Source organism: Colossoma macropomum, unplaced genomic scaffold, assembly GCF_904425465.1.
Source record: "Colossoma macropomum unplaced genomic scaffold, Colossoma_macropomum, whole genome shotgun sequence".
Classification (NCBI taxonomy): domain Eukaryota; kingdom Metazoa; phylum Chordata; class Actinopteri; order Characiformes; family Serrasalmidae; genus Colossoma; species Colossoma macropomum.
Window position 1 is genome coordinate 35,406,790 of NW_023494805.1, and position 25,165 is coordinate 35,431,954.

At 37.0% G+C, this 25,165-nt stretch overlaps 1 protein-coding gene across 4 annotated transcripts in view; it reads left to right on the forward strand.

The window, feature by feature from the left end:
- The window catches only part of smarcd3b (SWI/SNF related, matrix associated, actin dependent regulator of chromatin, subfamily d, member 3b), a 41,833-nt gene that overhangs the window by 12,602 nt on the left and 4,066 nt on the right, over window positions 1-25,165 (forward strand). The window contains exons 2-13 of one of the 4 annotated variants that reach the window (XM_036596336.1): window positions 1,227-1,438; window positions 4,469-4,558; window positions 10,500-10,542; window positions 14,061-14,183; window positions 14,383-14,505; window positions 16,800-16,895; window positions 18,579-18,599; window positions 21,290-21,391; window positions 23,577-23,738; window positions 23,862-23,959; window positions 24,511-24,646; window positions 24,770-24,892. In XM_036596336.1, the coding sequence (XP_036452229.1) occupies window positions 1,227-1,438; window positions 4,469-4,558; window positions 10,500-10,542; window positions 14,061-14,183; window positions 14,383-14,505; window positions 16,800-16,895; window positions 18,579-18,599; window positions 21,290-21,391; window positions 23,577-23,738; window positions 23,862-23,959; window positions 24,511-24,646; window positions 24,770-24,892 (1,329 nt within the window). The remainder of the gene's footprint in view (window positions 1-1,226; window positions 1,439-4,468; window positions 4,559-10,499; window positions 10,543-14,060; window positions 14,184-14,382; window positions 14,506-16,799; window positions 16,896-18,578; window positions 18,600-21,289; window positions 21,392-23,576; window positions 23,739-23,861; window positions 23,960-24,510; window positions 24,647-24,769; window positions 24,893-25,165) is intronic. The other 3 variants (XM_036596337.1, XM_036596338.1, XM_036596339.1) reach the window with 3 other exon arrangements.

Sequence of the window (25,165 nt, forward strand, 5' to 3'; positions counted from 1 at the left end):
TTGTAAAATGATATCCATCATCCCCTGCCACAGATTTACTCCAAAGTCTTCAACACACACCTGCTAGCACAAGAGCCCCTTATTTAAACCATGACTTTATAAAGTCAGAGATCGTCTTCCATTCCTTCAGGCTTCAGTCAAAATGAACATTAAGTACAAATTATTGTTTTGACAGCATCAGAAGAAAACAGGAAACGTGTTTAGCAGAAATTTATAGTAAAGCCTTCAACACTAAATATAATATCAAATCTGTCCGTATTTCATTTGTCTACTTTTTAGTTTTGTGCACTCTACTGCCACACTTCCATCCTTTCAATCTAAAAGACAGCCAGTTTTAGCTGTGTCCTCCCAACAAATCTGTTCCCAAAGAAGTCACTGACATTATGTTCGCCCTTCAAAGAGACCCCAAAGGATCCCAAAGGACCCCAAAGAGTCTGAAAGGATGTAGCGCTCAAGATGTTACTGAGAAAACGAGAACATTTGAAACATAGATTGGACACACCTAATACTGAAACATTTGATACTTCTATGTAATTTTCTTGTTTTCCCAGCACTGAAAATGAATGACTTGTATTCAGTGGCCAGTTTGACTATGAATGAAATGAAAGGGTGGTCTCTGACTGTGAATTATCTAGTTATGTGCTATCTGCTGAAACTCAATTGATTCTCAGTTGCTTTAGGGTTAGAGCCAGATTTAGACTTGATGTGTTGAGTTAATGTTAGGGTTAAAGTGAGTGTTGCATTGGTTAGGAACATTTAAGGTGACATTAAGATTTAGGTAATGACAGGGTGCACACCCACAAAGCAGCTATAGCAGACTTTCCAACTTCTATAGGATGCCATAATTGTTAAAATTAAGGTTATATTATCAATAAGGTTAATGAATCTATGTTTCCTCAGTGCTCGTACTCAGTTATTATCTACTTGCCTTCAGTTTTGATTGGACTGTTTTTTTTCTGTTTTGTTTCTTTTAAAAGGACAGCAAAGGGTATTTTTCAGTTTTGTGAACATTAACCAAACACAAACTATATTTCCACATTGCGGTTTTTGTTATCTCAAAAGCTAATAGACAGCAAAAACGAATAATTAATATTATTATGTGCTACCAAGAGTACCCAAGAGTACTGGTATAGACTGCAGTAAGAAAGGGAGTTTAAAGGTTTTTTTCTGTCTTGTCTCTGATTGATCTCCCCTGTTTCTCTCTCTCTCTCTCTCTCTCTCTCTAGCGTCCCGGCATGCCGTCAGGTGCGAGGATGCCTCATCAGGGGGCACCAATGGGGCCTCCAGGGCCACCATACGGAGGAAACCCCACCGTCCGGCCCGGACTGACCAATCCGGCCATGGAGGCCAACCGCAAACGTCCCGCACCCTCGCAGCAACAGATGCAGCAACAGCAGCAGCAGCAACAGCAGCAAGCCGTACAGAACAGAAACAGAAAGTGAGTATCATAAGCCACACCCGCGGCAGGGAGTGGAGTATTGGGGCTGTTACCATGGCTACAAGTCTGGAGGACTTGTTTGAGAAAGACTTCCAAAAAAAAATTAGCATAAATAAACTAAAAGATGTTACTATGACTACCAGGACTTGGCTGTAGTCTCACCTACAGCCTTGACGCTTCCACAAAGAGTGTGGCTCAGAAGCTGTTGCCAAGACAACAGACAAGTAAGCCGTTACCATGGCAACAGCCCCAGGGCTGTTACTATGGCTGCAGGCGTTAGACGGCAAAGGCGCGTTGAATGCAGTTGAGGAGTCTGCACGGCTGAGCTGGAAGTGATTGTGCAATTGGTTGCACTCCAGTTTTGTACTTTGCCTTTGGTGATTTTTTGGTCGTAGGTAAGTTGTTTAAAAAGGTGCAGGGATTTAAAGACTCATGCAGCCATGTGAGTAATCCTAGTAGTCTGTGCCACGTTATAATAACAACTCGGAGATTTTCTAACATCTGAGTAAAGCAGCATTTCTATGAAAGCCACATCCCAAACATGACAGTTTGTTTGGACACCACTGAACTGCCTATTCATATTCTATAAGCTAAAATGTCCAGTATTTCAATAGGCATTCACTCGTATGGCTGCAAATTGCATGGCTTTTCTCTTTGTGCATCTTTAATGATGCAGTTTTCATTTAGATTCCATACTCTATTTGGGGAAAACCCCACTGAGATTTGTGACTTCTTTCAGGATGCCCTGAACAAAATGGCATGGCAGGTTACATGATCTCCCAGCACTAAACAGTATAATGCTAATCCTTCCCTCAAATAAGGAGCTGAAAAGGCTTGACCCTCCTCCAAATCTCTCAGCAGCTTCTTATAAATAATGAACGGTCCCAAAGAGAGATAAGGCATGAGATGATAATGTGTTGAGAAAGTGCTTTGTAAATTTCTTTGCATCAAGAGATTTTAGCCTATTTCATTTTAAGATTAAAATTCCTCCATAAACTACCAAATGCCATTAACATTGATGGTTATGGAGATGGTCAGCAGGTAAGAAATAGAGTGCAGGGACAAATGTAGAGGACTGGAGTTAATATTACTGATGTAGTGTGAGGAGAGAAGACTACAATCAAATAACAATGGTGTTGTCACAATTACACATAAATTTAATTATAAATGCATATACACAGTAATGTCTAGAACCATGACCTTAAAGAGCCAATGAAACCCTAAAACGGAATTGGCAATAAATAAGAATAAGAACCATCCACAAAGTGAGAAGTGAAGAGAATAGCAGCACTGATGGCAATGTTTATAAGTGTTTTATATTATTAAACATTATTTGAACAGTTTAAAAGCCCTAGTTTTAGTCACATTTTATCAATGTCCTCATGAAAAAACGTCTATTAGAATTTTTCAAAACACATTTTTTTATTGTTTGGCTTTATTTAAAAAAAGGTTTCTTGATTACTCAACAAAATAATTGATAGATCATTTGATGTACTAATGTAATCAAAAGTAGCTCTAATTGAACCTAGTGATGGTCTCTGTCTACTGCTGTCTGTACAGTGTTGTGGTCAAATGCACAGTATCATGCAGAGTCTGCAGACAGCTTCAACTAATAAGTTATTGTTTTAACCTGCAGACTCTGTTTGTAGTGGCTGCCATTACTTATCAGTCTGCCCCCCAATCTCTCTCTATCTCCTCACGCACCCACCCGTTAGCTGCCCTCTCGGTTTGATTGATCCACCCACACTCACTTGCTCTCTTATCCTTGTCAGATACTGTAGTGAAATGTTATCTTGCATTAGTAGTATCTGTACCAGCTCTTTCTGCTCTCGGCCAATCGATCACCACAAAGGCCGTGTGTGTTTAAACGTGTATATGTGTGTATGTGCTGTTGTGTCTGTTATGTTAAGCTGTCTGTAGACCACACATACACTGTGTGTTAGCTGTTCTGCCCCCTGCTGACTGATCTGAATGACCCGAGGTTGATTTGAGGGTGTTCAGATTGACCGTTTGTGCTCTTTCACACGGTGCTATTACAGGGTTCATATGAGGGCTTGATGAATATTAACATTTTGTCATGATATGAATTCTGTACCTATGGAAGCTCATTCCTGCCAGATAGAGACAAAAAAACGCTCATGTTTCTAGTAGTAATACTAAGTAAGATACTAAGACTTAGTATCTCAAAATAAGTATTGACTTAATATTTAAAAATAATTACTTATTTTCTCAAATTTTCAACCTAGTATCTCAAGATAATAATGTATTTTCTTAAAGTTTTGATGTAGTGTCTTGAAATATTGACCTGTTTTGTTGAGACTTGGAGTTATTAAGATGAAATTTATAAAATAATTAAAATGTTTGGATGACTAAATTTCAAGAGAATAAGTAATAATTTTGGGATAATATTTCAACATAAGTCAAAAATTCATCTTGGCTGACAGGAATGAGCTTCTATGAATAACCAATACTGACTGCAAATATAATTTTTTAATGGTCAAATATTCACCCCTCATAATCCAAGCTTTTTACATACTAAGGCTTATTATTCAGTAACTACAGGGACTCCAATGCAAACTGATTGAGCTATTCTTATGATATACAAGTGTGTAGTACAACTTTTAAGGGGTTAAAAAAAGTCTAATAGTTTTAGTCAAACACTGAATTTATATGATTGTCAGTGGTCAGTTGTTAAATGCATGTTCATATGTCTATTAGTGCTGTATTATATTAAACCAACTGTTCTACCAGAACCTCAAGACGATAACCAAGAAACGACGGTAGCCCTTCTCATACTTATTCTAATTGAAAAGTAATATCAAGCTAATTCATTTCTCTGCTTTTCATTTGTTCATGTGTTTTTGAGTTCTTTTTAGTTTGAGACGTCCTTTGGCCGTCTTTGGTGTCTTAATCATTTCCATCACCCATAAATGGGCTAAAACCCTAAAGACATTCAAAGACATTCTCAAGAACATATTTAAACCTCAGTACTCTCTAATGAAGGACCCTTCAAATCCCATCGACTCGTAGGAAGCCTGTGGGATTTCCTGGAGCCAGTGAGATGCCAGGGAGGCAGATGGACATGAGAGAGGCCCAATCAGATCCCACGCTTGGATCAAAGTAGGAGTTTATCATGCTGCATGACAGATTTTCATGCATTTTTTGACCCCACCCCCGTCCCTCTGACCCCTGCACACCCCTGAGGTCTGTCTCATACCAAACCAGTCTGAGTATCCCTTAACAAGCATTTTGCACCTCACCCTTAAAGACTGCCTTCAGTGTGAAGTGAGAAAGGTCAGCTCTCATGAATATTCATAGAACTAATTTTAAGCTCAGCCAAAGAAGATTTTAAAAACCGAAGAGTCTAAAGTGATCTAGAACCGCAGCCACGTTTGATCATGTATTTTCTGCATCAGTTTTCCTGTCTCACACTGTTTAAGCATGGATGTGCATGACATATGCTGCTGCTGCATGGCATGATGGGAGATGTAGTTTCTGAGAGATTTTGATTTCAGTGTAAATTCCAAGGAGTTGAACTCACCAAATGCAACATGTTCACAACGTTGCAGGACTCAGCGTGTCCCAGTTGCTCTCCATGAGTCACTTTCAATGACTTCAGATCACTTTAAATGACTTTAAAAATTCAAGACCTTCTGGACGTTGAGTGTTAAGTGCTTCTAAGATGCAGCCTGTGAGGTAGAAGGTCTGCTCTGCTGTTTTGTTTAAGGACATGAGATCTTTTTGATGGTTTTTGTTTTAGGCATGGTCAACTTGATGCTCTTTGAGTATGTATGCGTCTGTGTGGTGTGGATCAGTTACTCTTGGCTTTGTCTGTTGAACATGCAGTGTCTTTTTAGTAGAGGTGGGCGATATGGCAAAAATATGTCATCACAGTACTTCAAGGCCTTTTCCCAAAACATAATATGCACAATATTGAGTTTTTCTGAATGTTATTAGTTTTTTTATTTGAGGGATAAAACAAAAAAGAACCATGATTAAAAAAATACTGTAAAAATGATGAATAAAGTAAATTTTATAAAGTAAATGTTTCACATACTGAACTGTGGTTAATTCAATTAAACAGGGTTATTTATGATCTTTCGTTGAAATATGCTGTTGGTCATTGTCCTTTATATACTGATGATATCCACAATATGCTAAGAAATTCTTATTGTGGTGTAATTTATCACAATAACAATAAATATTGTCATATCGCCCACCCCTACTTTGTAGTATGACTGAATAATATTGTATATTTAAAAAAATTGACCAGATAAACTATTCCCAAATGAAGCTAATGATCACTCTTTCAATGGAAAGTGTTCATTTTGGATTGGGGGAGTATATGCAGCAGTTCAGTATTCTGATTAAGGCTGCATAATATGGACAAAATAACAGATTTCATTTATACTGCAACATACCTTCATACTTTCCAGTATATTAAAACCACTCTAGTTGCTGCTTGATGTGATGTAGTTAAAAAAACATATACACTATTTACAGTGGGTTCCAAACGTCTGAAACCACATTTAAAAATCTGGGAATTGACCATGTTAAAATGAATTCCATGATTTTTTAAAACTTCTGTATAATTCAGTGTTTGAGAGGTAAACAAAGTCATTCATAGTGGTTTGATGTGAAGATTTCTTCACAGTGGTGTTGATGGGAACCAGGAGTCACAATGTCTACAACACAAATATAGCCATTTTATTTACCATCCAAAATAGCTCAGTCTCAGGCAGCAGACAGAATATTTGTAACCATTTCATGTCTGTGAGGGAGTTTTTAGAGGCATTACACTTTTCAGATGTCTGGTTCCTATCACTACCACTGGGTCCAATTCTGACTAGGTAAGCTTCTCTAGAAAGGAGCATTTCACATCAAACCTCTCTGAATGACTTTGTTTCAACATTAACCATTTCATTACAGAGAACATTTAAAAAAATGTCTTTAAGACTTATATACAGCAAAGTTAGATATTTTTAGTCTTATCTCTTTCACTGAATCTCACGTTCAGACAACTTTCATGTGAATTGATCTGTTCATCAGAGGGTTTTCTTCTGGAGTTTCTTCTTGAGCACATGCTGTCATCAGAGCAAAAGAGGGACATAACAAATACTAAGAAATTCTGAAATTCATTTAAATCTTAAAGAAATTCTTCTTTTCACTCAGATTGTTATGCTGATATAATGTGTAATGAAAAAGTGTGTTATATTAGAAACAAACCCAAAAAATACATGGTAAAGAACTGATGTAAATGTACAACAGGAACACTGCAGTAATCTACTGTATTCCGTAAATATAGCAGATTGTTATAAAGTATGGTGCATTCTGGGAGAAACAGGTTAAATATCTTGTCAAAGAAGTTAAAATGCCTGATTTTACAGTAATTAGCTTTTATTTGCAAAGTATTTTGGGAAAGTGACCAGTACTTTGTGACGGTCTTGAGCAGCCTATCTTTGAATATTTTAGTGACGAGAATGGAGCTTCCCAGCATTCAATAGCTAGATAGATCTGGCCTGTTAGCATATATCTTTAAATGTTTTACTAGATAGTGTCATAAAACTGAAGACCCTCAGACAGCTGTGGGTTCACATTAGAGCACATATGAGCTGTAGAAATACAAGAGTGCAGGAAAAAACAACTGCGTTCAGAAGTACAGAAAAGTACCATCATGTTATAATACAGTATAAGTACTGTAAATAAATACTTTATGTTTTGTAGTGTAGAAGTATTTTCACTAGTGCTCTCAGACCTTTGAACCCCACTGTGTGTTTGTTGGATATGAGCGCCTTGATTCATCCAAACACCAAGAGAACATCTATGATTGGTCAGGATGCTCATTGCACACAATAAGGACTTTAGGCATTGATAGCTGTTGTTACGGCTGCAGAGACCATAAATCTGTATGAACATAGTAGCCTTGTTACTAAGCAACAGCAGGACTAAACATGACTGTGGGACAGAGTGTTTGACAGTCTTGCCTGACGACATACCTTCACAGAAATGGAAAAATCGACTGAATTATCCAGTGTCCTTGGAAACTTTGCACTGAACTCTTTGAAGAAGTGGTATCCTATTCAATACTTCATGAATTTATCTTGCTGAAACCCCATGTTTTAGGGACTGCAACAAACTGGTGTCTGTACTGTAGCAAAACAGCAGGATACCACAACAGTAAGAAGCACATTTAAGCATGAGCACAGCAGTGTGTTTATTTTGAAGTTACAATAGCAGTCCCTTAAAATCTCTATCACAAAATTCAGTAATTGGTTAGAGGCTCATTTGTTCAATGCACACTGCATTGTTACTACTGCAAAAGCTGGTGTCATGATAATGTTTAAAGAACAATATATCGTGCAGCAACTGACTAGATACAGAACAAAAAGCGGGATTTGAGCTGGATTAGTTTTATCAGGTCCAATAATGTACTTTTGCAGGATTCGACTGGCCAGTCCAGACAGGAAAAAGTGTCTGTCTACTTTCCCCCAAATTACCCCAGATAGCCTGGATGTTTGTGTCAGCATTAAGATTAAAATTAAACAGGTCCCAACAAACAAACAGCAAAAACGTACTCCCAGTTAACACAAGATCGAATTTGGCTAGTAAAGTGAGCTCGTTCAACTGAACAAGTGCCGCCCAACAGGACAGAAATCACACTGTTCTGCGAGAAAAGCTTTCAGATATTTCATTTTCATTGTCCTACTAATTAGGCCATCAGCAAAAATTGCTGTAAATTACTGTTGTCTTGTTTTGAACTTGCCCAGATAATTTAGTGCTCAAAAGCTCTGTGATGACTCAGGAGGCTTAATGGTGATAGCGTTTGACACAAAGAAGACATGAAAAATGGCAGAGATAAAGCAGAGATGAGAGTTTAGTTGCAGATAAACATGAGCAGTATTATTTTGGCAAATCTGAGCAAAATATGTGGCGTTATTGAGGTCTTAGCTAAACCTCAAGAGGAAACACGTGAGAAACACTGGGCTTTTTCTCATGAGAAACATCTGAACAGCAGGAGACCTCAGCAAAAGTCTCCTTTGTCTCTCCACCTGGTCTCGTTGTCTAAGATGGGTTGGCAACCCAAATGTTAAGAACAGCCATTTTGTCCCTTCAACAAAAAATCAGAACACCTTGGGAGCCACAACATTTTATGTCCATTTTACCATTTTGGCTGTAAATATGTCTCAGGAAGTGCTAATGTACTTGCATAGGCTAAAAATTATACAAACGAAAATACATACTTTGCTCTGCTTTAAGCTTTAGCCCAGTTAGAGCCGCTTTTCTCACATCTCTGGCAGGAAACTTTTCTTCAAAAGTAGAATATTTTCTTGTGAAAGTCTCTAAACGTTCAACTTTTTACGAGGCTAAAGTCATCTTCTCATTCGGCAGCTTCCTGCTTGAATTTTCCCGTGCCACCTTAAATGGTGCCTGAGGTGCCAGAATGCAACTGCTGCACCATTTAAGGTGGAACGGGAACAAGAAGCTGGCGAACAAGACAGTAACTTTAGCTTCGCGACTTTTTAGTGTTTGACAAGCTGAGTGCTTATCAACTCAAACAAGTCCATTTGTCTCCAAATTATTGATGTTCATCTTAAATCTCCCTCTTTGCCTTTTCATTAGCTACTAGCGAGATGACCCCTGACATAAAGGAACTATGCCAAGTCTAGCTCAATTTTAGTCTTGCCCTCCGGTCGCTGGATTACCAGGCTTTGTTATTACATTGCTATTACAGAAGAAGCTCCAGGTTTGATGAATTATAGACAGTAATTCCCTCTGGAATTACAACTTAGTAGACTACTGACCGCAGATTTGTACATGCGTTAAAATCACAGATCTCGTTGGTTATCACTAAAATTACAGCACCTCTCCAGCTAAAACTAACCCAGCTCCAATAGGCCTTATCTTTTAATTTACAGTAATGATTTGTATTGCATTTAGACATGAAGTTGTCTCTATGAAATGAAGTAGTGAGATCATTAAAGAGAACTGAGAGAACAGTTCCCAGTTGGAGAACTGTTTAGAGTGAGTGATGGTTGAATGGTGATGAAAATGCTGAAATGCTTCTCATATTAAAAGAAGAGTAAAGCACAGGCCTAATTGGTGGGTTATGCTTTCTTTTACAGCTCCCTAAATTCTAGATATTTGTGAGATACAAACTCCAAAGTACTACATAATGCTTTTGAGTAGCATCATGGCAATTTCTGAAATGCCCAACAGGTTCTAGCTATTGAGCTGGTAAGATACATAGTAAAATATCATTGTTTTAGGAGTAACAAGGTGGTGAGTACAAACATAGTCACCCTAGATTTCCATGTAATGTCACATGTTTAAGCGGGAAAGTAGATTAGAAACATCTCCAAGAGCCGAGTAAGTTATACGGCTTAAAATGATGTAACCAAGTACACAAATAGAACCGTGGTACAGATCATTACTTTCTTTTACAGCCCCGATCATTTCGTTCATAGGTGAAAACAGGTACATACACTGTAAGACTCTTTGTAATTTATTTGTATACTGTCTTTTTATGCCATGTAACACTTTACACAAAATAGTTACGTAATGCTCACACTTAGTCAGTTAATATCTAGAACGTGCTGGGCATTTAAGTGTAACTTAGTCAGACTGCTTTGGAGCTTACTATGATGTTACCTAGAAGAATTACCCAGTACTATGAAGTTTGTACCTCACACTTACCCATACTGAGAACTTAAGGGACTGGAAAAGAAAGTGTTACCAAGTGCTGAACAAACCCAAGCCCACCTATTTCAAGTCTAGATTCCTGTTTAGAGCTGTTTTCCAAATTCCATGGTGTGAAGCGGTGGGTGCCACTCTACTACCCGTCTCTGTGCCCATATTGGCAGGCACCATCTGGGCTGGCATCACTTAAACACACACACACACACAGTCGCGCGCCGCCGGCATTCTTGCATCCTGGACCAGCCCCAGAATTTTAGCAGATGTCCCGGGTGCTACACTATCGGTCTCCATAGTAACATCTCTTTTTTTTTTTTCTCGTTCTGTCTTTCTCTCTGTCTCTCCTTTTTCTCCCTCTTTTCTGCAGCACCAAGAGGAGGAAAATGGCTGATAAGATTCTTCCACAAAGGGTGAGTGGGAAAACCTCAGCGATTTGGTTATTTGGATATGTATGCGTGCCTGACTGCAAGTGTTTGTATGTGATTTTGATCGTGGCCTTTCAGAGAGATAATAAGTGATGTGTTTTGGGTGCTGCCCAGAGAGAGAGAAAGGGCTTTGGGAGGCTCCCTGTACATTTAGGTCACGTTTTTCAATCAGCGGTCAAACTTAGTAGGGACGATGTGTTCTCGCAGTGACATTTGTATTCAGAGAAGAGCGCCAAGCTTCCACAGGTGTGTAACCATAACCCAAATAACGGGATGAAGAATGTCCCAGAGCTGGCTGCAGGTGCGCACAAGGCAGCATTAGAGGCTCGACAGTGTTAGCGTGTTGACTTGGCTTTGTAAACTAGCACTGAATCTGACGTAGGGATGCTCCGATATGGGAATTGTGGGCTGATGCCAGTATCTGAAATTTTTCACGTACGTATCTGCCGATGCTGATGCCAATACATAACATTTATAAAATGAAGAGCTTAGGACAAGATCCACCTGGATTAACATTATGGAGAAATATGGCATGTATTTCTGTTGGGTTACAAATGCAGTAATATTATTCAAATACAGACAGTTTAGCACAGTCGCCCAGCATCGCCTAAACGTTCTGCTCTTCCAGAGTGCAAGAAACACATCATCAAATATCGATCAAATCTATTTTTTTGGCAATTAACCAACACAATCTGATATTATCGTTCATCCCCAAATCTGAATTCTAAACGTGTTTTTAGACTCTTAAAATAAGGTGCCTGAAAGTGTTCTTTGTGATGCTTTAGAAGAACCATTTTTGATTCTCAAAAGAACCTTTTTAAGGATGGTTCTTTGGAGAAACCATTTCTGTAAATAAAATGCATGAGTGTTAAGAACGCTTCTAAGGTTGAATCAACTTCCGCATAATATGAATGTTCTAGGAAGAACCTTTAAATTGATAAAGAACTGTAACATAATGTGAAGAGATTTTATACCTGAAAGGTTCTTCATACTCATGTGTCTTCTTTACATTGTTCTTTAGAGAACTAAAATGCTTTTAGTTCTCTTTTTTTATACTTTTTTTATACTTTTTTATACTTTTTTTTAAAGTCTTTGCGCTAGAGGCAGGCAATATGACTAAAATATAATATCACGATACTTCAAGAAACTTTCACAATACACAACACGTCACAGTATTTGTTTTTGTTTGTTGTTTTTTCTGGCAAAAAAGTTGCAGTAGAGCCACATTTAAAAAATACTATCAAAAACTGAATACAAAGGTACAACCCTCACTAAATTCAGTTCAACAGGACTAATTATGCTCTTATTGTAATGAAGTATGCAGTTGTTCAGTGTTCTAGAAGCTGATTACATCCACGTATTGTGGCATATTGTGATATAATTTATTATGACAACTGTAATTATTGTCATATTGTCCACTTTGCACTGTTTGAAATCAACAACTGCCTCAGGATGCATGGAAAAACATAAATGCTCCATAAATGCATTACTTGAATTAAAATCTCATTCTACTTTTCCCTAAAGACCCTTTCAGTGGGAAAAACCATGTTTGTAAATGAGATGTGCAAGTGTGAAGAACCTTTTTAAAGGTTAAAGAACCCTCACATAATGTAACCGTTCTAGAGTTGGCCCGTGAGGACGTTCGATTTGGCCCACCAGAAAATCACACAACCCCATCCCATCACCCAAGGAGAGAACAAACATATTTTTATTCAATATATTGCTTAATAAATTCCTATTTTTCCATTTAAAATGGTACTTTGATCTCATTTAGTAACGAAATACTGTGTGAAACTTACCTAACTTCTTTATCTACATACTACTGTTTCATCTTTTTTTGGCCCAGCACAAACGTAGCACTTTAGTAATTTGGGCTCCCCTGTTCTAGGAAGGACTGTTACATTTGCTATAAAACCTTTACGTTTTGTGAAAGTTCTTTTAACTTTTAAAAGGATTTAATTCTCAGATCTACTTTTTTTCAAGTATGGTTCTCATTGGAACCAAAAGTGGTTCTTTGTGACACCTTATTTAAAGAGTGTATGACAGTAACAGTATATACATTGTCTTTCTAATCTGGCTTTAATTCAACCAGTTGAGCCTTTTTGTCTTTGTTTTTGCTTTTGTTGTTGTAAAGCACTCATGAGAGCAGAGATATGATAACCTGAGTGTGTGTGGATTTTAAAGACAGAATGCAGGGGTCAGGCCTGTGTGTGTGTGTTTGTGTCTCAGTCATTTGTGTGAGAGAGTGAGTGGGTGTGTTATCAGACGTGTGTAGATACGGCAGAAACACAGACGCCGGTCACATTACTCATAGACTGAACACGTCTGCGGCACTCTACATAGTCCTGATAGAGAGAGATAGATAGATAGAAAGAGAGAGAGGAAGAGAGGAGAGAGAGAGAGAGAGAGAGAGAGAGAGAGAGGCTGGTGCAGTATCGGAATCTATGGGTTTGTGCCCGGTATAGAGTGAAGCTTCTGGAACTCACATCCTCCAACCATCTGTGTGTGTGCATGATAATGTGGCACTGGAAGGGTTTCTGTGGATTCTTGGCAGATAGCATGCACACACACACACACACAACACACACACAGCACTCCTAAACACTACTGCGGTGAGTGGTGGAGGGGTCATTGAATCTCAGACAGACAGAGTGAATAGTCATGCATATAGATGAATAAGAAAGCTTTTTGAACATACATTAATGTGCAAAAGTGAAAGACCACCCTTCATTTATTTTATTTCCAGTCCAAATGGCCATTAAGTGCATGTGGACTGACCACTGAGTCCAGATCTCAACAAAACTTAAAACAATAGAAGCTATAATAAAGGCAAAAAGTGGACACAATAAATACTGAAAAAGTGATATTATATTTAGTTATTGAGGGTTCTGTGTATTTTTGTTAAATATGTTTCCTGTTTTTCCTGACACTGAAAAATTAATAACTTGTACTTCATGGCCGTTTTGACTGGACATGAAAAAAATAAAATTTTAGGTTTTGCACAGTAATGCACATGCACATACACACACCCAACGTAGACGAAATGAGAAGTATTATTTAATCTCTTAAATTCCAGGCTTATTATTCAACTATTAATGTTAACACTTCCATATCATGGAAAACTGACTATTTGCCGCCTTTTGTAATTAGAAGAGTTTTAAAATGTCAAAAACTACCATTCACTCCACAGTCCATACATGGAAAATAAACAAAACAGCCCATTTTGATGTGACAAATGCCAACACCATCAGCAGTTTTGCCCCGCCCGCTTATTCAGTCCACCCTGCCGTTTGAATGAGTGCAGGGCAACCAATCAGAACAGAGCTCGTTCATATATATATATATATATATATATATATATATATATATATATATATATATATATATATATCAGTCTTAAATGTATAACAGAAACAGCCTGTTTAATTGTAAGGGATTGAAAATTGGTAATATGTGAGATACGTAGGATAGAGGACGTTTTGAACTGTCACCTCCTCCCACAGATCCGTGAGCTAGTCCCGGAGTCCCAGGCTTATATGGACCTGCTGGCATTCGAGCGCAAACTGGACCAAACCATAATGCGCAAGCGGGTGGACATCCAAGAGGCACTGAAAAGACCCATGAAGGTCAGTAAGACCATTATCCAGTAGCAGTACACAAACTGTATTATTTATTATTTAGTTTAAGTTGAACTTTTATAAGGGATCTGAGAGACTTTTTCTGTGAATGCATTTTGAAGGACTAATGTGGAAAGCATTCAATACTAGTCATGTTTAAAGTTTACATGGAAACTTTGTTTGGTTCAGGGTTATTTTTCTATTGCAGCAAAAACGCAAACTGCGAATCTATATCTCCAACACCTTCAACCCAGCCAAGGCTGACGCAGAGGACTCCGATGGCAGCATTGCATCATGGGAGCTGCGGGTGGAGGGCAAGCTACTGGATGATGTGAGTCAGTCGATGCAGTATATACATGCTCACTTACTTTCTCACTTCTTATAAAGTGTGATACGGACATATACTGACAACAGTAACTCATATCAGAGTTCTCATTAAGCACTATTTCATATAAGGCTATTCATAAAGTACTATTGCTTCATATAAGGCTATTCATAAAGTGCTATTCCTTCATATAGGGCTATTTATAAAGTATTTGTTTTTCATATAAGGCTGTTCATAAAGTACTATTCTGTCATAGAAGGCTATTCATAAAGTGCTATTCCTTCACAGAAGGCTACTCATAAAGTACTGTTCCTTCATAACGCTATTCATAAAGTACTATTCCTTCATAAGGCTGTTCATAAAGTATTATTCCTTCATTAGGCTATTCATAAAGTACTATTCCTTCATTAGGCTTTTCATAAAGTACTATTCCTTCATTAGGCTTTTCATAAAGTGCTATTCCTTCACAGAAGGCTACTCATAAAGTACTGTTCCTTCATAAGGCTATTCATAAAGTACTATTCCTTCATAAGGCTGTTCATAAAGTACTATTCCTTCATTAGGCTATTCATAAAGTACTATTCCTTCATTAGGCTTTTCATAAAGTACTATTCCTTCATAGAAGGCTACTCATGAAGTACTATTCCTTCATAAGGCTATTCATAAAGTACTATTCCTTCATTAGGCTTTTCATAAAGTACTATTCTGTCATAGAAGGCTACTCATAAAGTACTGTTCCTTCATAAGGCTACTCATAAAGTACTATTCCTTCATAAGGCTATTCATAAAGTACTATTCCTTCATTAGGCTTTTCATAAAGTACTATTCTGTCATAGAAGGCTACTCATGAAGTACTGTTCCTTCATAAGGCTACTCATAAAGTACTATTCCTTCATAAGGCTATTCATAAAGTACTATTCCTTCATAAGGCTATTCATAAACTACTGTTTGTTCATATAAGGCTATTAATAAAGCACTATTCCTTCATAAGGCTACTCATAAAGTGCTATTCCTACATAAGTCTATTCATAAAGTACTATTCTTTCATATAAGGCTATTAATAAAGTTCTATTCTTTCATGGTACTTAATTTAATGTTTCTGTGATTACTCTGGAGTCATGTGCAACATTTGGGTGCCTGGTCAAATTTACATGTTTATAAATTTAACATATTGGGAAGGAAAGTAATACATAAAATATTGCCCATGCAAAACTGTTTTGTTTTTATGTTTCATGTTTATCCAGCATGTTAAAATCAGAATTCAGTTCGGTCTGTCCTCGGACCCTTTCACCAAACTTCTATTTGTCTCTTCTTACACTGAGTCTGTGTAACTTAAAGAAGCTCATTTTTATATTGAACTATTCAAAATTGCTGACTGCTGAGGTATCTGCTAATGAGCTACTTATGAAGCTCCTCAGGCTCCCGGTTCTCACGCCAGCATCAACACCAGAGCCGGAGGAACTGAAAGAGCTGAAAACTGCGGACCCTGTGCCTTTGTCTGAGTGACCTCATAGCCGCTGAATGGCAGCTATGTGTGTTTTACAGTGGTGGGGTTAAAATTACTCATGTAGACTCCAAGTTTCCACCACGGCAGAATGCCCCACTTACCAATGAGGTCACTCGCCCGCTCCTGTGCAAACATTAACGTTCTTTGACTCCTTTGACTTTCTAGTTTTATGCCCCGTTTCACTGACTCCATGCTTTATATCTGAGTAAAGTTGCGCTCCAGAAACATCATGGAGCAGAAAGTTCTCTGACTATGGAAAAGACAACACAGAGAGAACGGCCTCCAAAAGCATTCTCTGAAAGTTCAAAAGGACTTTCTCTACTTTCCGCCATAAACAACCATGGTGTTTAGTCTCAGGATACATTTATGGGATGTTTGGCCAGTGATTAGCTCCAGCGGTTGCTTGTTTTGCTTGGATAAGAGTGAGGCTAAGAGTGAATGGTTTACCAAAGAGGTAGTAGCCAGAAGTCCTAACCAAAGCCTGAACGTCTGGCCAAGTGCAGCTTAAGCATATGCTCCGTAAGCACCCAAGTGGAAACAGTAGTCATTGATGACAGTTTTATACATTAACACCACACTTTGGTTTGAATGCTGTGATATCTTTCAGTACACCAAACTTAAGTGAGCCAGCTTTCTACTGAATCTTTCTGCAGTTTCAAAGAAAATTCAGACTCAGAGTTTTCTGAAACAGCATTAAAGCAAATGAAAGGTTCCAGTTGCACATCACAACACACATGCACACTAATTAAAACCCTCATTAATTTGTTATCTTCTTCTTTCCTGTGATTCTCAGCCAGGAAAAGTGAAAAGGAAGTTTTCCTCATTCTTTAAGAGCCTGGTCATTGAGCTGGACAAAGACTTGTATGGACCAGACAACCACCTAGTGGAGGTGAGCATTTACTACTACTGTGATCCAATTGCTGGGTACTCTTCATCTCCCTGTGAATTTATAGTGTATCTCCATTTTCATTAACTCGTTTTACTACAAACACGCCTCTCACCACAGAAAGCTTTTAGTCCTTTTGCTGAATTTCATATATTTTTTTATTAGGGATGGGCACATTAGGCATATTTGCTATTCTGATATTCCCATGTATAAGCAAATAGTATTCAAACACCCCAATGATAATATGAATCCTAATGGTTATAGCAAACTAAAAACACAGAAAGGTTTCTGTTTTTTGTATATTGGATCTGACAATTCAGTTAATTTAGTGATGTATCTTTGTGGTTTAGGTAGAGAGACACAATAGCAATCCAATATTTTTTTTCTTTAAACACTACTAGGCTTTAAAATGAGCTTTTATTAATTGAAGCACTTCACTTAAGATGAGCCTCTAAAAGTAGGCTATGGTGCTGAAACTACTCAAAAAACACAGGAAGAAATACACACTAACAACATCAAATCACACAGTGTGAATCTGTGCTATTTCAGGATCGATTTGTTACAGCATTGAATCAGATTCATTCTTCTTTCCCTCCAATATTCAATCCAGCATATTCTGCTGACCTAGCACTAATACTCAATATCAGATCAGTGCCAGTTTTAGGCATATGTTTAGTACTACCAGGCCTACAAAATAATAACACACACGTCTTACAGTGTACAAAATAATCCAGTCTTGTTTTTATTTGCCCCCTTAAATGGCCAGGGCCCACTGGCAGGCCCAAAGTTTTAATTACACACTTCTATAACATAAGAATAGCTCAGCCAGTTTGCATTGAAGTCCCTGTAGTTACTGATTAATAATCCTTAGTATGTAATAAGCTTGGGATTTTAAGAGGTTAATATATTTGGAGGTATAGCTGTTAGATGTAGCCATTTTACAGTTATCAGCTGCCTTTGCACTGATAGATCTGTGTTACGTGTTCAGCCAAACACTTACTTGAAAACTACAAGATTTATTTTCATTTTTCCGTACACCTTATATGAGCATCCAATTAAGTGAGTTCAGTTAACCATGTTGCTGGATCGGATCTTGTAGGGAAAAAAGAATTAATTTGATTTTAATAACCACGCCCATCCCTAGTTCTTTTAAAAGTGCTCGGTCTTCTCTTGTGATTTTAATGTTAATTTGGTGTGGATTGAGGTCGGGTTTGTATTTAGCTCATCAAGAATTTGAAAATTTAGTAGAAGTTACCTAACATATGTAGAGTTTGCTGCCCCCCCCCTGTTTAAAAAGAGCTGCACTGCTGAAATACACGTTTCACATTTTCATATCCGTCCCTGTCATGTTCTGTCCTGAATGCGAGTTTATGCTGAGTAAGTGCATGTTATCTAGTCAGTAATAGAGAACATCGGTAGACTAGCCTTATTTTCCAAGGATAAAAAACGTACAGGGCCACAGACTGCATCATCTCGTTCTGCACAATTACAGCATCATCTTCCAGAGACATCCTGTCAATAGATGCACTATATACCCTGTTATTTGCCATAAGTGATCATCATATAGACTTTTGCATGTCAGGGTTAAGTAGTACTTGGCGTTTGTAGTTGCTAAGCGAGTGTTGCATGCTTTAGTGAGTACGGTTACCTTGAATCTCTGGGAGCTTGAAATGTTTTTCTTTTCAGCTGCTGAGCAGCAAGGCTCAGGTAAGATCCAGCCTTGCTCACACCATAAACAGAGTCTGTTAAAGTGGAGATTCTTTTAATCTTCCTTTCATTCTCAAGTACACATGAACAGCATGAAATAGTCTGTATTGTACAGAATTTGAGTAGTTTTTTCAGGTGAACATGCAACACATTACAAGTTGTTAGACATTCCTACAAGTACTTAAAGTGCAAGCACGAAAAATCTATGTTTAAATTATATGTGGGCAATTTTCATTTAGATTCTTTATTATAGACTTCAGAATTCATATTATTAGAACATTATTGCTATATAATGTAGCTGTCTCGGTGTTAAAGCCACTGATTTCAAACGTCTTTTTTCATACACACATTTTTACACTGCAGGGAGAATTTAAGTTCTACAGAATTTTTTGTGGCTGTATGTGCTTTGTTCCTGTGCTTGTATTTATTAGGGGTGGGAATTTTTTTGGCATCTCATGATTCGAGGTGGATTCAGGGTTCCAAGATGCGAAAATAAAACAATTTGGTAACTCTGTAATAACAGGCCACTATATATAGAAACACAATTATTATCTAATAGTGTTTTAATGACTGTTAATAATTATATAGTTGTTACTTGTGCATTAATAGACTACAAAAATCTTATCTTGGCAAGTAAAATTATCTTCAATCTAATCAATATATCTAATATTTCTCATTTTGACATTGTTTTAAGCTTATTATAAGTATTTACGTTATATATAGATTCATTTTTCTTGTTTAAATAATTTTATCAAGTGCAATCATCTCACTGTATTGGCAGATAATTTAGCTTATTTTAAACAAGCAAATTTATCTGTCATTATAGTAAGATCATTTCATCATTTTTAATATTATATTAAATATTAGATATATTCACTAGATATGATTTCACTTGCTAAGATATCTGCAGTATAAGTGCCACCATTTCAATTATTAATTGTTTAATTAGTGGCACACAAATGCTTAAAACACTGTAAAAATGTAAATGTATCATATTTAAGTGTAATAAGTAACACAAAATCTCTTTACAAATACATTTTAATAAATACTTTATAATAAGGGTCCAGTTAATGATTATTATTGTTAAAAATTACATATTACCCACTTAATAATGATTAACTAAGAATGTTGTACCAGAAAGTAGCAAGAAATAAATAACGGCATAATTGTTTTGAAACAGGGCATAGCCAATTAATTATCAATAATGATTATGAAATGTTTCTATGCAACTAAGCAAATGCTTATTATTTCAAGTTATACAATTTATGAGTAATGATTATGGAATGAAATGGAAATGAATGGAAATCATTATCAACAAACTGTAATAAGTTAATTGGTTTCTACAATACAAAATAATGATTGGTTATTATAATATGTCAATAATATTTGATTATTATTGATGTGTCAGTTATTGAAGATCATTAAGTAAATGGTTAATTATTCAAATGGTGTCATTTATTAATTTTTAACAGTCACTAGCAAATTATTGATGATAAAGTTGAAAATGATAAAGTTATTGTTTATCAGGGTCTGTTGTCATAAAGTATTACCAACAATTCTTGATGCATCATGATTTTTTATATATATGTAGACTATCAATAACTAGTAGTGTTGGCTTAGGTTAGGTCTGTACTCCTGTTTCACCAACTAATCGATTTAAACTAAAATCTGGAAAAGCACTACATTCATATTTGATATTTGATATTTTGTTTCTTTATTTTGAGTCATTTTTTTGTACACAGTAGTGGTTTTCAACCTGTGGGCTCTAGGCCCCCTCAGTGAGCTGTGGTGGTACCATTGGCAGTTTTTTATTTTATTTTTTTTTACTGCGAAACTTCATTACAATATGTAGACATTTAACCCACCATCATTTTAGATGGGACAAGTATACATGTGATGATTATTTTCAAAAATATTTCAGTTGATTGATTGGTGTGGGAAAATGCTGGAGTGACATAAGCAACATAGCTAGGTAGTTATGTGGATATTTTTAGGTCAATATAAAATATTTCTCTTTTTGAACTTATGGAATTTGCCTGTCATGGATAAATCACTTCAAGCAGAATTTTATGTGATATTTTTAGTGCTTATGATGTTACGTGATATATACAGTCAAGTGAAGTTCAGTATATTTTATTGTGTTGTACTTGTTTGTATTTGAAATGATTGGGCTGGTCAAATCTTTTCTGTGGGCTGCAGAAGCTGTGACTCTTTAACTCAGAGTGTTTATTTTTCACCAGAAATATTAGGAACTGATAAAAGTGTTTGTTAAAAAAATGTCTGAATAATACTAGATTAGGCTGTTAGCCTGTTTGGTGGTTGTTAATCAAAGCCATGTTCTTATGTATGTTTACTACAGTTAAGGTCTTTAACTTCATATAAACAAAATTTGCGACAAATATGTGACGACAAACACACATGCGCTGAGAATGCAATGCATGTGATCCTGCACCAAAATATCCTACTTTATAAAGCCTGTAGCCACATGTGAGTTTATTTTAGTAGGCAGAACACAGAGCCTGTATAAAAATACAATTATGATGTTCTGTGAATTGAATCAGAATCTTTAAAAAGAGACTCGCGATGCTATAAATCTGTTTTCCCACCCCTAATATTTATGCATGAATTTGTATGTGTGTCTTATATATTTTTGTAATGTTAACAAGACTGATTTCTGTTTTGCGTCTTAGTGGCACCGCACTCCCTCCACTCAGGAGACTGATGGCTTCCAGGTGAAAAGGCCGGGTGATGTTAACGTTCGCTGCACTCTGCTCCTAATGCTGGACTACCAGGTGAGGGTGCCACAGAGCACAGCTCAGTAAGGGTGCCACATAGTGCCTACTGCAGTGTTTTCCAACCTGGAAGCTTCTTGCTGTGCACATTCTAGTACTTTCCCTGCCCAAACACATCTGATCAACCGAATCAGCTCAATAACAAGCCCTTACTGAGTTGCAAAGGGTGTGTTAAAGCAGAGAAAGCTTTAAAATGTGCAGGGCACAGTGCCTGCTGTATTGAAGATCAGCTCAGCAGTCATGAAAAGAGATGCACAATGATATCAGCATCACATCTGTATCAGCAGATTTTTTATATAAAAAAACAGATGATTAGATTAGACCAGTTTTTCCAAGTAATTATTTATGACATATTTTGTGTACTCTGGGGGCTGGATTCTAAAATCCCTCACAACCACCATAACCCACTAGGACCATAATTTCTTCCCAGCTTGATCATAACTAGCTGCTCCAGCAGTTCTCAGAACATTTGAGGCACAATTTACACCAGTCTTATCTGTGGGTGTGATTGTAATCAAATTTAAGACCACCTCAGAGTAATCTTAGCAGATAAAGGCAGGAAATTAAGGGTTTAATTGCACAATGCATTATAGAGCACTTATAAGAATTTTTTTATTTTTTATGATATATGTTGTTGGGAGTGAGCTTTACTCATACAAGAAATATTAGTGCTTTATTATGATTAACACCACCTGTATTAGAGACATAAAAATGTCTGTTATTCTTTTCAAAAACATGTTGTGTCCAAAACTGTTACAAAAAAATATACAGCATTTTTGATTAAAACTCTTTATAGATTTTTATGATCTTTCAACATCATAATGACGAGAACACTCCCTCTTGTTGTGAACCACACTGAAATCAACTGAAAAGCCATCGAAACACATATAGGACAATTTTTTAATTTAACGTATGAGAACATTGACTTTACTTAAAATAGCAGTAAAGAAAGTTTTTTTTCCCTGTATTTTTTATATACCTCCTTTTAAAGAACACAGTTAAAGCTGCAGTATGTAAGTTTTGGGGATTTGGAGACCTCTCTGGTGGAAATATGCAATTGCACGCAATGTTGAGGAAGAACATTTTGTAATGTCAGTGGTGCTTCGGACCCCTGATAAATCTGTTGATTGTGAGTGCGTTAAAGAGTATTGAAAGAGAACTTGGTGAAGGACGTGTCTTCAGAGGACAGTAGTCATTATATCTTCAACAGTATAATGTTGATTTTGAATTTGAGACCTAAACATTGAGCCAGACCTTCTTTTTGCGTCTGTGCATGTTAAATTAATATGTTTTTTTTTCCTCTTGACTCAGTAATGCTACTTCTTTCAATTTTAACAACAAAAATCTTACATAATGCTGCTTTAACAAAATGATTAAAATATCATATATTATAATAAATTGTCATAATACAATGTTAAATAACAGTAATGTAAAATAAAGAAAACCTGTCCATCACACTTGTCTCATCGTTGTGATTTAACTGTGACCCCCAAGGAAGTTCTTGGCACTTTTTTCCAGTATTTATGATAAACAAAAATAACAGGCATTTGTGTTATGCACATATGCATATATAAAACATAAAAAAAAAATTAAAAATGCAAAATTTAATGTAAGTTCTTGCCATTATTTATACTAGGCCAAGCATGCTGACGTACCATGCAGGCTTCCTCACTCTCTTTTTCCATTGACTGTGTGCATTTTGAAACGCTGTCTGGCATTGGTAGATAGCAAAACAGCTCACATGTCCCTTTCCTTTAAGGTTTGGCCATGGCTACCTAATGATGTCCTATTCTTCTTTTGAGAATGAGGCATGGGGAAGGTCTCTCTAGCTGGTCACAGAGCAGTCCTGGGTTAAGAAACTGATAAGGCTGTTATGACGGCTTTCGTTAGAAACCTCCATGACACTTTGAGAATCCAGCAGAAGAGCAGAAGGTTTAGTTAATGCTGGGCTAACTGTGCCAAATATCTGCATTTTATTCAGTGTACTGCATTTGCAGCCCTCTCCAAATAAACGTTAAATATCACTGTAAAGCTAATCCGAGTAGATTTAGTCACAATTTCTACATTTTAGAAATGAAGTGATTAACGTTTTATAGATACAGTGAAACCAACAACAAACCAAAATGTACGTTTAGATATACGTTTTTGTATTAATTTACACAAAATATATTGTTCTTGTGTGCAGCCCCCCCAGTTTAAGCTGGACCCACGGCTTGCTCGTCTGCTGGGCATCCACACACAGACCCGCTCCTGCATCATCCAGGCCCTGTGGCAGTACATCAAAACCAACAAGCTGCAGGACTCCCATGACAAGGAGTACATCAACTGTGATAAGTACTTCCAGCAGGTAAGAGTGACCAAAATAGTCACTCTGTACTAACCCTGACCATGCTGAGATTAGACACATCCCCTCTGATAGCTCATGTGCCGCTCCATTGTTAATGTTGCTAACGGAAACATGCTCACTCAGATTTTTGACTGCCCTCGGCTGAAGTTCTCCGAGATCCCTCAGCGCCTCACCAACCTGCTGCTGCCCCCTGACCCCATCGTCATCAATCACATCATTAGGTCAGTCAGTCTGTCATATGAAATCTGCCTCATTCTAGTGTAGTTCTATTCTTCACATATTGATCTAAATTTATATCTAAATATATATATATAAAATGAAATGAAATCTAACCTACGTAAGTAAAACGTACAGGTTTGGACATTACAACATACATGGTGAAACTGCATTCTTTCAAATTCTAATAATGGTAACTGTCTTGCTTTTAAATTCAATAAAATGACTGAATTTACATCTGCATTGCAGTCAGTGACAATTGTTTTTATCAAGTTTTATCAGTTTTTACATTTATTTTATAATATACTGTATGTTTTATTACTAAAAGTTATTTACAATTTTTTTTCTTAAAAGAAACAAAGAAGCTAAAAACAGAACTTATATATAAAATATATAAAAAAAACACTTGTTCTCTCACTGACCAAGTAAGTGATTAGCTGGACAACTTTCTGGTGAGCCTAATTAACAGGCCCCATGCTGTGCAGCCTTTAGGCTATCTGTGACCATTTGAATGTAAGCGTTTATTAAAGATGTTGCATTGTGTTGATGCTTGTAGTGTGGACCCTAATGATCAGAAAAAAACAGCCTGCTATGATATAGATGTTGAAGTGGAGGATCCACTCAAAGCCCAGATGAGCAACTTCCTGCTCTCCACTGCCAATCAGCAGGAGATTGCCACCCTCGACAACAAGGTACCTCAAGCACTTAGTAACACGTTGCCATTATTATAGACACCTTTTGGTTTATACATTTACACTGTCACTGTAGAGATCTTCAGGTATGATATTTGCCATTTCTTTTGTAACATTTTGCAGATCCATGAGACCATTGAGTCCATCAACCAGCTGAAGATTCAGAGAGACTTCATGCTCAGCTTCTCCAGAGATCCTAAAGGCTACATTCAGGACTGGCTGAAGTCCCAGAGCAGAGACCTCAAAGTTAGTTTTTAGACCTATTTGAGCTGGATTTTATCTGGGGAGGTTCTATAGTTTAAGGGATCACAGACACGATCCAGCAGTCTGCAGCAGGGGCAGTTCACCCATTTAAGCCATTAAGCATGGCTTAATAAAAATAAAATGGAAAAATCAAAACAAATTCAAGATCGTAACTTATTCATATATAATTTTTTTGTGTTTCTCTATATTTGGCAAACCTAAATGCTCCACCACACACTTCACATATTTTGTCTCTGTCATGTGCTTAATACTGAA